Source organism: Cibotium barometz, chromosome 37 (genome assembly GCF_041138505.1).
Source record: "Cibotium barometz isolate CiBa-2024 chromosome 37, ASM4113850v1, whole genome shotgun sequence".
In the NCBI taxonomy this organism is placed as follows: domain Eukaryota; kingdom Viridiplantae; phylum Streptophyta; class Polypodiopsida; order Cyatheales; family Cibotiaceae; genus Cibotium; species Cibotium barometz.
Genome location: NC_141082.1, coordinates 27166848 through 27180369, shown reverse-complemented (window position 1 = coordinate 27180369; position 13522 = coordinate 27166848). Strand labels below are relative to the sequence as shown.

General features: G+C 40.2%; 1 protein-coding gene across 1 annotated transcript; it reads left to right on the top strand.

The window, feature by feature from the left end:
- The first annotated feature begins 12183 nt into the window (after nt 1-12183).
- Nucleotides 12184-13284, top strand: LOC147617116 (protein BPS1, chloroplastic-like). The gene has a single exon (XM_086776434.1). It carries the CDS (start codon nt 12184-12186, stop codon nt 13282-13284), a length of 1101 nt encoding a protein of 366 aa, XP_086632560.1.
- Nucleotides 13285-13522: the final 238 nt, after the last annotated feature.

Here is a 13522-nt window from a genome sequence, read left to right as displayed (position 1 = left end):
TAATCAACTTGCTGCTGCGGGTGATCCTGTTCCACGAAAGCAACTTATTACAATTCTTCTTGATACAATAAAGGATCCGTCTTATGACAACATTGTTACCATTCTTTCTAACAAGGACGGTCTTGATTTTGACCAAACTTGCATATCTTTGATTGAGTATTCTCAACGTCAACAACGACGTAGCATTGGTCATGATGCAGTTATGTTTTCACAACAAGAGGAGCCTGAGTCACAACAGTTGGAACGGGCCTTTAATGTGCGAAGGCGTTCTTTTCAACGAGGCAACCGTAGAGGTGGTCGTCGTGGTGGTAGTTTCTCTCGTCTCAAATTTCCTAACAAGCATTGTTCTTACTGCAATAGGAATGGTCATACTGAAGATGACTGTTGGGCACGTCAATATGATGAAGAACACAACATTACCACAAAACAACCACGTTTATCTAGAGATTCTTCTTCTTGTGATTATTGTGGAAAATTTGATCATCCCTCTTCCATGTGCTTTAAGCGTCGATTTGATGCAGATCGAAATCGAGCATATGCAGTCGAGCATCATGATAATGTTATGCCTGAAACAAGTTGTGTTTTATGTTCAGTTCCCCCAGACAGAATACTTCATGTACGTGATGGTTCACTTTTCATTATTGATTCTGGTGCTACAGGAAATATGACATATGAATCTAAGTGGCTACATAACTATCATTCTTTACCTGTTAAGCATGTTGTTTATCTTGCTGATGATACAACTTGCCAAGTCAAGGGCATTGGAGATTTATATCTTGGCACCTTATCTTCTTCAACTCGATTTTTACGAGGGGTTTTACATGTCCCAGAACTTCAACTTAATCTTCTTTCAGTTGCAAGACTTGTTGATCTTGGTTTGTTTGTTGGATTCGACCACACCAAATGCCGCATTGAGAAAGATGGACAGATTATTGCAACTGCTTCTCGTAATGGCAATTTGTTTGAGCTCTCTCTTAATGATGCTGTAGCAAATGTTATCACTGCTCCAGGGGATCATGATTGCAAGATATGGCATCATCGCTTTGTTCATGCTGATTTCTCAAAGCTTCTTAATCTTCATCGTCAAGGTCTTGTACGCGGAATGGATCTTAAAGCTCATCCTCATATGGGAATCTGTGAGTTTTGTGCTCTTGGCAAACACAATCGTAAACCCTTTCCTCTCTCGAATTCAGTTCATTCTTATGATTTGTTGGATCTTGTTCATACCGACATTTGTGGACCTTTGCCTCCATCGAGAACACAACATCGTTATTTCATTACGTTTATTGATGATTACTCACGGTATACAGTTGTTTTCTTGCTTCAACAAAAATTTGAGGCGTTATCTGTTTTTAAGCAATTTCACAAGGCTGCCGAACTTCAAATTGGACGTCGCCTCAAGAAACTTCGCAGCGATAATGGTGGAGAATATGTGTCTCGTGAGTTTGAGAGTTATTGTACGGACCATGGTATTCATCATGAACATACTATTCCATATTCACCTCAACAGAACGGTGTTGCTGAACGTAAGAATCGCACTATTATCAATGCTATACGATGTATGCTGATTCATTCTGGGTTATCTCGTGTCTTCTGGAGTGAAGCTCTCTTGACAGTAGTCTTTGTTCAGAATCATCTTCCTACTACTGCTCCTTCTGGTAAGATACCCATCACAGCATGGACAGGTGAAATTCCTTCTGTATCTCATTTTCAAACCTTTGGATGTATTGCTTACATTCATGTTCCTAAAGAAACACGAGCAAAGCTTGATGCTCCTGGGCTTAAAGTTATTTTTATTGGGTATTCTGACACTTCCAAAGGCTACAAATTCTATGACCTGTCCTCCAAGAAAGTGCTTGTGAATCGTGATGCTATTTTCAATGAACAGCTTATGGGCAGTATATGGTCCATGGATGATTCTGATGATACTAAATCTTTGCTTCAAGCTTTTCCATTCTTGTGTGATGACGAATCTTCTTCTGTAGAGCAAATTTCCTCTTCACAACCATCTAAAGAGCAACTTTCCTCTTCACAACCATTGATTCCGAATGCTGTCATTGATGATGTTGACATTTTTATTGATCTGCCTATTGATTTTGAGCATGGTTCTTGTCATCTTTATGATGAAGATTTTGAGGCTAATGTTTTCTCTACTTCTGAAGATCCAGCCACGTACAGTGATGCTATATGTTCTCCACAAAAGGATCAATGGCAAGAGGCTATGGAAGCAGAGTATGATTCTCTTATCTCTAAAGGTACATGGATACTCACTGAGCTACCTCCTGGCCGTACTGCCATTAAGTGTAAGTGGGTATATAAGACAAAATTTAAAGCAGATGGATCCTTTGACAAATTCAAGGCACGTTTAGTTGCCAAAGGTTATTCTCAAGTTGCTGGCGTTGATTATCATGAAACCTTTTCACCAGTTGTTCGCATTACTAGTATTCGGGTTTTATTGGCATTTGCTGTTCAATTTGACTTAGAAATTCATCAGATGGACGTGCGCACAGCTTTCTTGAATGGAGATTTGAATGAAGAAATTTACATGGAACAGCCAGAAGGATTTGTTATTGCAGGGAAGGAAGATCTTGTTGCTCATCTTCATAGGGCTTTATATGGTCTTAAACAAGCTTCACGGGCCTGGTACATCAAGTTTGATCTTTTTCTTACCTCCCATGGCTTTCTCTCTTGCTCTTCTGATCCCAACTTATTTACCAAACACCAAAATGGTAGTTTTGTAATCCTTGCCCTTTATGTGGATGATACAATCCTTGTTTCCAATGATTTGGGATTTCTACACCAAAGTAAGCAGTTGTTATCTTCGGCATTTGATATGGTGGATCTTGAAGAGCTTCACTCGTGTCTTGGCATTCAGATTCAAAGGGATCGCAGTAAAGGTATTTTATTACTTCGACAGTCAAAGTTTATTGAAGATACTATTAAGAAGTTTGGTTTGGAATCTGCACATTCAGCAACTACTCCTTGTCTTGCGAGTTCCATGAAAAACACTTCTGATGGTGGTGGCCAGCTTGTTACAAATCAACCATATGCTAATTTGGTTGGATGTCTTCAAGTTGTTGGTTTGAACACTCGTCCTGACATTTTGTTTATTGCTAACTATCTCGGGCAACACCTTGCATGTCCTTCTCTTAAGCATTGGTCTTCAGCAAAGCGCGTGTTGAAATACTTGAAAGGCACTATAGATTATGGTTTGGTTTATCAACGACAATTCACATCCGACTCCATTCCATCTCTTTCTCTTTTGGGTTACACAGATGCAGATTGGGCCAGCTCACATTTATCTATGCGATCTACTAGTGGCAATTGTTTCTTCATTAATGGTTGTCTTATTTCTTGGACCAGCAAGAAACAACGTTGTGTTGCAGTTTCTACAACCAAATCTGAATATGTTGCGGCATCACTTGCAGCTCGTGAACTCATTTGGCTTCGACAAGTGTTGACAGATATTGGCCATTCTCCTCTTTCTAGTACACCCTTGCGGTGTGATAATCAGAGTGCTATTAGTCTTGCAAAAGACTATGTCCAACATAACAAGTCAAAACATATTGCTGTGCATTACCATTATGTTCGATACGAAGTACGCAAAGGCACTATCATGATTGAACATTGTCCAAGTGACCAGATGATTGCAGATATTCTTACCAAAGGTCTCAATGAGTCACGCTTCATTCTCTTGCGCTCAGAGCTTGGAGTTGCCTCGGGCTCACTCTTTCTAGATTAGGCTCTTTACTCTTATGGTAGCTTTGTACATATATCGTTGTAATCTTCTAGACACCATGCACTTTGCACATTCCACAATTGCTCACTATGACCTCTTGGTCCTTTTGTATATTTGTACATAGATGCACAATGCACTTTCACATCATTACTTCTGGTTCATATTTTCACATTTGTATAGGGGCTTGGGTTTTTCCCTTGTACTCCCCAAGGGTTTTTTCATCCATAGCTAGAGACCCTTGTTTGAGTGGGGGTGTTGGAGCTCTATATATGGCTCACTCTACCTAACTTGGTCTCACCTATATATATGTATCTTGTCCTCAATATGAATCAGTCTTTGGGAGCGTACATGATGTGTCTCTTGTCTCGTCTCTTTCTCTCTACATTTCAACATTTCTAAGGTAGCAGTCTGACATAGCAAATTAGCTGATTGCTTGTGAGGCTTGAAGATAGTGTTATTTAAGTCCTTTGAGGTACCCGTGCGGTTCAATTATATTATGTACAGAAGGAGTTCTTTTGGTGATAAGGCTGTAGGTGAGAGCTAACTCGGTTGAGTTGGGGTTGGGACAGTTAGCCTAAGTCAGGGCTGATTGTGAGTCATCTAGGCATTAAAATAATTAGTAGGTGGTATATAGATGTTTTTCTAACTAGTATTAGTTGAGGAGAAGTGATTCTTCACATTAGCTCTTACGGTTCTTGACCTTTTTGAGGACAGCAGATAGAAAGCTTGTTATTTTACAGTGTTTCTAAGATAGCAATCTGACATAGCAGGTTAGCTGATTGCTTGTGAGGCTTGGAGATAGTGTTATTTAAGTCCTTTGAGGTACGCATGCGGTAAACTGACTTAAAGGAGTTAGAATCTATGTCAACTAGGTCACTTGGTTAGTTGGGTAGATTCTACCCATTCGGAGGCTGTTGTGAGCTGGTAGCATGCTATTAGCAGAGAACCTAGGTGGTGATAGATCTTGCTTTGTTGAGAAGTCTTTGAGGGGTTTTAGATGTCACATGGCACTTGGTATTCTCTCTACTCATAGAGTCTACATGTGTATAGACATAGTCATCACAATGCTTTCTAGAACTCATATGTTAGATTTCAATGAGAAGTGTCATTGCATGCTAATGTAAGGAGGTTGAGCAAGTATTTTGAAGTGGGATCCTCTCACATATTGAAGCATACATAGGCCATCATGGTGCATAAGGCTTAAAGCATGTGTTTTTTTCTCATAAATGTGTTACTAATCACTTGTTTTCATGTTATGTTTTGTAGGTAAACTTAAGTTTAAGAAATACTATGGACACTTTATCAAAGAATCCTAATGTGCTTCTCATTACAAACAAGCCACCAACAAGGAAAGGGAAGATCCAAGTCCAAGTCCAAGAGGAGGCAACAAAAAGATGGGAAAGACTTCTTTAATTATCGAGGAATAAATCTTCGAATTAATGTACAACTTATGCTAGAGAGGTAATTTACAATATAGATGATTTCATTCCATCTCTTAGGGCACCCATTAAATTACCTAGCCCTTATGGTAAAGTGTTCTATAGTGCTATGATTGACACTGGTGAAAGTCGCAACTTATGCTAGAGAGGTAATAGGGATGATTTCATTACACCTCTTACGACACCCATTGAATTACCTAGCCCCTATGGTAAAGTGTTCTATAATGCTATGCTTGACACGGGTAATATAAGAATAGAGGGTGTAAGTGCCTAAAATACCAAAGTACATGGTTTGCTTAAAACTATCATCTATGGTCATAACGGGAAGTTGGTCTGTAGCTTTTGGGTCATGCGAACATGATCTTTAAAAGTACTTGTTATTCTTGGATCAAATTAGGTGATAGCGGCTCAATGCGGAATTTAATAGACCACAAGCACTGTCTCAAAGGAAAAAAATCATAACCGTACATTTTTACACTCCACGAACACTGCCTCCACATTAACAAATGTGTTGGACTAGTAGCAAGCATATGAATGCCACGAGGAAAAAGCCTCAACATCGGCACAATCCAAGGTTGTTCCCTCCACATTGATATCCACTTAACCACCACAAATTTTGTCATCTTCAAGCTCCACATCTTCATCTACCTTTATAAAGAACCAGCTACCACAACAGTAGTAGGGCATCAACAAGGAAAGCCACAAGCTACCCTTAAGTAGGTCCCTAAAGCTAATCAATCCAAACTATAGGTTACCTCTTGATGGATTGCAACTCGTCTTCTTGAATCTCAAGGCTACTATGTGGATAATACATGGATTTGGATGCTAAGAAGGAAGTAAACACCCATAACCTCATCAACAAAAGCAACATCTATGGTTGACCCTGCAGTGCCAAAATCGATAAAGAGAAGAATCAAATCAAAAGAAAACCTTCCTTTTACAAGTCCCTCAAAAGATTTAGGCTCCTAGGACTGTTAACATGACGGAGTGCACCAAAGGAAGGGGGGAGTTTCAACAAACCTACAGCTCCAAAAAAACATCTACAAGTGCCTCAACATCTACAACTTATGCAAACACCTAATCCACAACTTATACTCTGCACCTAAAATCCCAATATGGTATGCCTTTAATAGACAAACGGTGATCACACACATAAAAAAATACAATATAGGAACCACTATAACACATCGGGAGCATAGGAGAGTTTTTTTAGCATTTTTGTAAGGAAAATATCAGGGGTTTTCAAGATGCTCAGCAGCGATATATCGCTCCTCCGCAACATTTTTTAGTTGTTGCGCAATATTTTTTTGCTACTCAAGAGCGTAATATTACTGCCCCTAGCAGTGTTTTTTCGCTATTGAGAAGTGGAAAAACACTAAGCACTCTGCTGGTATACTGTAACAATATCTTGCTTCTTTTGTCGCTTCTTTTGTCGCCGCGTAGTTTTATCTTTTTTGAATACAATAAACTTGTACTCTAAGATACTTTTGAATACAATAAACTTGGTTTTTGCCTTTTCTATTACTTCTACCTCTCCTACCCTATTCTCCTCAAGCTCAAGTAGGGTATGTCTACTATTTTCTTTCATTTCCTATGCAAACAAGCTTTCCATTAAAGCTTTCTTGTGAGTATTTCTCTTCTCTTTTAAGTTTTCCTTTTCTTCTTTTTTCCTTCTCAGTGAAGCTTGACCCTAACCCTACCTTCTACATAAAAACCCTAATAAAGAGATTTGATGGAGAGCTCTCCATCAAAGCTCTCTATTATGTTTTCTATTTAGAATCTAGGGTTAGGGCTAAGCTATAATGAGAAGGAAAAAATAAAGATTCAATAAGTTAGGGTAAAATCTTTCATTAAGATTTCGATTAAGATTAGGGTTTTGTATATGCTTTCTTTTAGGGTTAAGATTAGGCTTACTAATTCTTTTTTCCTTTATTTGGTTTGATTTTGTAGGTTATCCACACATACAAGCCCCCTAAGGTAAGAGATCTCTCACTTTTATGTTTCCAGCCGACTAACCATCTAGATGTAATCCGCCCATCTGTGTATCGGTGTGCTTGTACGAAGTGCTGTCATTGAAGCACCATGTCTTCGTACCAAATTACTTTGTGACTCTTCGACATCCGTTTATATAAAGATGACCCGACATGAATAAATCATTCATCTTTCTGTGCATTGATGTTCCTGTAATATGAAGTTCTGTTTCTGTCTTTTAAGTTTAAGTCAAAGTACAATGTTTTCTGTTGACGGTCTTTGCCTCCATTAATAGATAGCCTCACAAACAGATCTTAAAACCTTTCAAATGTAGGCAACTTTCCTTAACTCACCTCTCAGTGACAATATACTCTCTTGGGCGTTGCCCCAGACAAGTTAGAACACTTACTATCACCTATCGCCGAATTTAGATGGCTCTCCTAGTCTAGATTTCATTCTCTAATGTCCTCTATGACTCTCCGGTGTTTGCAGACTTAATATCCACACTCCCAACGCCTTCCTAATGGTCCTACTAACACTCTTTTGACTATCTTCTAACCTTCATCATGTAGCCTCTGCTTCCGAATTCTTCTATAGAGCTGTTCTACCTCGAAAGTCAACATCAATTCTTACACTTCCCAAAGTGTCCTCTAGCAATGATAACCCCTCAAAGACTTCTCAACTAGGCAAGATATCACTCCCAGGTTCTCTGTTGTGAGTGCTACCAATTCAGAGCTTCCTCTGAATGGATAGAATTTACCCAACAAATCAAGGTGATCTAGCTAACATATATTCTAACTCCTTTGAGTAAGCTGACCACACAGGGACCTCAAAGCACTTAGACAACACTAGATTCAAGCCTCATAATAAATCAACTGACTTGTTGTCTTAGACAAAAACACTATAAAATAACAAGCTTTCTATCTCCTGTCCTCAGACAGGTCCATAGCTGTAAAAGCTGATGTGAAAAATCACTTCCCCTCAAATAATACTAGTTAGAACAACATCTCTATACCACCTGCTCATCATTCTGATGCGTGGATGGCTCAGAATCAACCCTAATTCAGGTTAACTATCCCAAGCCCAACTCAACCAATGTTAACTCTCACCTGTAGCCTTATCACCAAAAGAACTCCTTCCATACAAAATAGAATTGAACCAAAACACAAAAGAAAACCTTGATATCACATAATTTGATTCTCTAAATATTCAAAGAAGACTGTGTAGCACATAATAAGACTTAATCTTGAGCAGATGAAGGAAACAAACAGTAGATCAAAATAAACTCTCTCAAATTACCAAAAGGAAATCCAAACATGTATTTTCAAATATTCACAAGATCATCATTAATCATTCAATTACAGAAACTGTATAGCTTCATTGGCTGGTACAACGGGGATATCTAGATCAATCTCATAGTCTGGACACACCTTCCTCTTCTCTCACAAACCCACGTCTCTTTCAACACTGAAGGATCCCTTAGATATCCAACTTCAAAACAACCTCCAAGGGTTAGGCTCTCACACCACTCTCTCATGCCAAATCTCTCACCAAAAAAACTCCATCCCCCTTTTTTCTTCATGCACAACAATACCCCTATCTCCATGTATTCTTTCACCAACTCTATCTAATTCTGGCGTAGCCACCATGCAACAAATCTAATAGCAGGCCGATTACATCAAGTTATGAATACGTAGCCGCCGATGCAAATCTTAAGTTTTCTAAGGTTTTTAATCATACCCAATACATTATTTTATTCTTCTTGGGGTTGGGATGAGCATCCTCATAGGGCATATCCCCTTGGCCATAAAACATTCCATCATCTTATGCCAAACCCCCCCATGGTTGAAGCATTTATGCATAAATATATCTTGTTAGGGGTTTTGGTCTCTTAATTTTTACTATGCCCTCCACCTTAGATTGAGATACATCTCTAAACAATTGCCAAGCAAAATCTACTTACTATGGTGAGATACATCAATCACAACCATCATGGTGAGCTAGACATATTCCATCATCACAACTCATCATGGTGAGCCACACATCCATCACAACTACCATCATGACATCCATCACAACCACCATCATGGTGAGCTAGTGAGATAGATATCCGTAAACAAGAAATTAGAGCTTCCTACTCCCTTATGAGTCCATTTAAAAAATGTAATGATACTACTATTGGTTGGACTACTTATACTTTCATCAAGGTTAGAAAAAAAAGTCTTTCAATATATTGAGTGTAGTTTTCATGGCCAACAAAAAGTTCATGGTGGGGACTTGCATGTGTAGCACATTTAAAACTTTCTGCACCAAATACTTGATTTTATCCGATGATCTTTTTATAATGCTCACAAAAGTAGATGAAGGCAATGTAGAAATGTTGCCCACGTTGAAAACAATTAGTTGCTTTCTTTAGCCCAATGGCTATAATGAGAGGTCTTTGATAATGCCATGCTAATTAACCAAAAATAATTATTAAGAGAATTTCTGAAATTTAACTAGTTTTGAGTGACTTATGGATACATGGGCAAGGTTTTTTGTGAGAATGCATTTGTTGACCTATTTTGTTTACAATTCCACCCCCTTGAGCCATCTCATGATTGTGAGCATTGCATGTTCATAGTTGCGTCCCACCTTTGCTGGAAATGTAGAACCTACTTTAGAAAGTATGAGACAAGACTCCTTCAATTCCTTGTAGGAGTGACCCCACAGTGGCATGATGATGAGAGTGTTCTCCATTCAGTTATCTCTATTCCTTGTAGGAGTGACTACATAAGGGCATGATGATCAGAGTGTTCTCTATTATGTTGGCAGACCCTGTCAAGTGAAGACTATCTAGAGCAAGAGGGTGACAAATGGAGCATGGAACGGTATGATGCCTTAGCCCTATCACTCTATGAGATTTTATTGCCACGTACTTGCTTGTTTTGTGCCATTATAGGTGATGTCACTGATAGTCTCCATGGATGGGATAGATGTATGCCTCACTTGCATGTCTTCCAAATGCCATTCTCTAGTAACAATGGCCTAAGACCATTACAAAGTATGCCACAAGAAGCACATGAGATAGGAGTACCCTCCGAGGATGAGGGACCTAGACTAAGTGATGATGAGTCTTAGTTTCCGTTCACATTGCATCTTTCCGACAATGATCGTATGATAAGCTTTGCTCTTCATTTTTGATATTTTCTTACGTGTGCCATCAAAGTGTGCAGTCAAGTTTATAGGTTTACTAAGGTATCTCTATCAATGTAGGCTTCCACATCTTCACGTTCAACCATCTTATAAGAAGCAAACATCAAGTCTCTTCTATTTGAACATGTGTATTTGAAACTTGCTCTTCATGTATAGATCTTTTGTAGTTTTTTACTTCACCTCTTCTTGCTCTTCTTCCCAAAAGAGTGGATGGTTGTGTGTAAGTAGAAGCTTAATGGTGTAAGGTGAATTCACAAAAGAATAAAGCATTATAGCTAAGTAGAAACTTAATGGTGTAATCTCAATGGGTGATTATATCTAAACAAAAGCTTAATGGATGATTGTATGTAAGTAGAATCTTAATGTGATGAAGGCCTCTTCTTCCTAAGAGAATGGATGATTATGTGTAAGTAAAACTTAATAGTGTAAGAAATTCACAATATATTTCAACAAATTGTGCATAATACTTGATCTTATCCGATGATATTTTTACAATGCTCAAAAAAGTAGATGAAGGCAATGTAGAAATGTCACCCACCTTGAAAACAATTAGGTTCTTTCTTTAGCCCAATGGATACTATGAGGGGTCTTTGAGAATGCCATGCTATTTAACCAAAAATAATTATTAAGAGAATTTACCAAATTTAACTAGTTTTGAGTGACTTATGGATATAAATTTACCAAAATTACACTATGCAGTGTTACATAAAAGATAGAGAATTCAAAAGATTCATCTAGGTCGTCTTTATTTTTAGGAAAATACATTCACCACAACCTATCTAAACTCATATCATGATATTGGTCTCTTATTTTTTACCATTCCCTCCACCTTAGTGGGATCCATCTCCAAAACATCACGAAGAAAAACAACTTGTTTCTCTTCCCGCAACCTCAACTTGTATAGATATGAGCAACCATTCGCTTTACATACCCTTTCTAAGGCCGACTCCAGTTATGTCAAAGTCAAGAACAAAATGTGCAAAAATGTCTAAATCACTAAAAATTTTCGAAGATAGGGCTTGAAAAACTCACCTCGGTAACTATCGTACCATCACGCTTATGACTATTATAGTGCATGTGTTTTCCCATGATTTTCTCTAATAGGAAACTTGACCAAGTGGATGAAGTCTCCATCGTGCTTGCAAAATTAAGGCTTCTTAGAGGTTGCAATTAGGAAAGAATCCATGGGAAAATGTGCACATTAGTGCATTGGAAATCCTTGGTTTTATCCCCCATGTATACACATTATATCCTTTTAATGAGCCACTAAAACAGATCTATTATGCCTTTGATTTTCAATCTTCTTATTGCTAGCACCTCCGTTAGAAATTAGAGCTTCCTACTCCATTATGAGTCCATTTCGAAAATGTAATGATGCTTACTATTTTCAATCCGGTCACGGCCAATATGAGCGGAATATCCGACGGGACGTGCACGTGTGGAACTCTTCTTTATCCGTAAGTCTCCATGTGGAAAGAAAGCTTATCAAATGCATCATGAGGCTTGCATGGATTTCCTTTTGTCGTCAACATCAACATTGTGTCATGCAGGATGATCTCTGAGTAGGAAAGATGTAATTGAATTTGCCTGTGGTGGCAATAGCCGCAGTCGCAGAGAGAGCGATGGCAGTCGGCAAAAGTGAAGACGTGCCAGCATCTCGCATTGCGTTGTGTCTGCTGAGAGGCCACCCTCGCTCATTAAATAATGGCCACCCTCCCTGTCTCCTCGACTACTGCTCCCTTCTCATCTCCCACTATTTGAATGCCAGTCATTGCAGATAGATCTAACAGCTGCTGTCTGCTCCTCCTTGGGCTGACCGTAAGCAGCACCATCAGTACTATGGCTTCCAGGTCTTTCCTCTCCTCCCTTCTTTGCCGCCTTCACTGTAACAAGCGCCAGTCCCGCGTCTACACCGAGACTGCATCTGCCTCGCAAGCATTCGAGGCTGATCTGGCACACTGCTTCCAGGAGCTTCTTACACAGGCTGGCGACTCCAAGTCGTCCCTCGGTCTGAGCTGGCTCTCCAGTGCTGTGGGTATGCTGCTCTCCACACAGGCGTCTGTGCAGGCCCTCGCTCCATGCTTGCAAACGTCCCTGCCCGTCCGAGACATGAAGCTGATCCAGCAGTACATGGATGACAGCGTGAAGCTACTGGATGTGTGCCAAGTGGTGAGGGATGTGATGGGTGGCGTGCACGGCTATGTCAAAGCCGTTCAGCTTGCCATCGGCTACCTGCGCTGCAAACCAGGTTTGAGAACCGAAAGGGGTGCGTTGTCAGCAGAGCAGATGCGAGCAGACCTGCGAGAGCCTGCTACTCCTGGCCGCGCACACCTGCGGCGGACACACCATCGGCTGGCAGCCTGTAGCTCAATGCTTAGAAGAATGGGGGACAAGCTCAGGGCCCCGGATGAGGATGTACAGAATACGCCCACCTGCTCCTCCTCCTCCTCCTCCTTTGCGTTGCCCGCTGCTTTGTATGGAGGGGAAATGGCCACCCTCTTCGTCTGCAAACTGCTTGCAGCGGCGCTCCCTTCTGGGAATCCTCCCCGATCTCAACTAGGTCCTCTGCACGTTTCGGGCCGGCCATTGTGGGCAACTCCTCTTCTAGCACTCCAAGCTAAAGTCAACAAAGAGCTGCTGGAGAGAGTACACAAGAAGCCCCATCGATCTACCCTCTTACCCGACCTCGACATCCTAGATCTTTCTGTTACACAGATCAATGAGATGGTGAGACAAACTTTGGAACAGCCCAGTACTGCACGATCTCAAGCTGTAAGGGACGATCTCAGCCGTCTTGCTGACACTACCAGCAAGAGGGCGGAAGAGCTTCAAACCTTCATAGCTACACTCCAACATCAGATCGAGGCTCTCTTCAGGTCGCTGGCAGATACAAGGATAGCGTTGCTTGCCTCCCTCACGCGAACGGGGTTGCACGTGTGAGCTCTCTGTCACACGCCATGCGCCTGAAGTTTTGGTAGTTCCACGTCAAAGTAATGTAGTTAGGCTGGAAAGTCTTACAAAACAAATGTAGATAGGGTGTAAAGCCGGCACAAAGACTAATGTAAACATTGTATACTTGAAATTGGATATTGATTTACTAATTACACCATATCATTTGCGCGTCTTCTCAAGGCACAAAATTTCACTTTGCAAGTCATAAACCCAAAGAGGACCGTTT

Excerpts from the sequence above, each read along its gene's own strand:
- LOC147617116 (XM_086776434.1), top strand. The coding sequence starts at position 12,184 with ATGGCTTCCAGGTCTTTCCTCTCCTCCCTTCTTTGCCGCCTTCACTGT.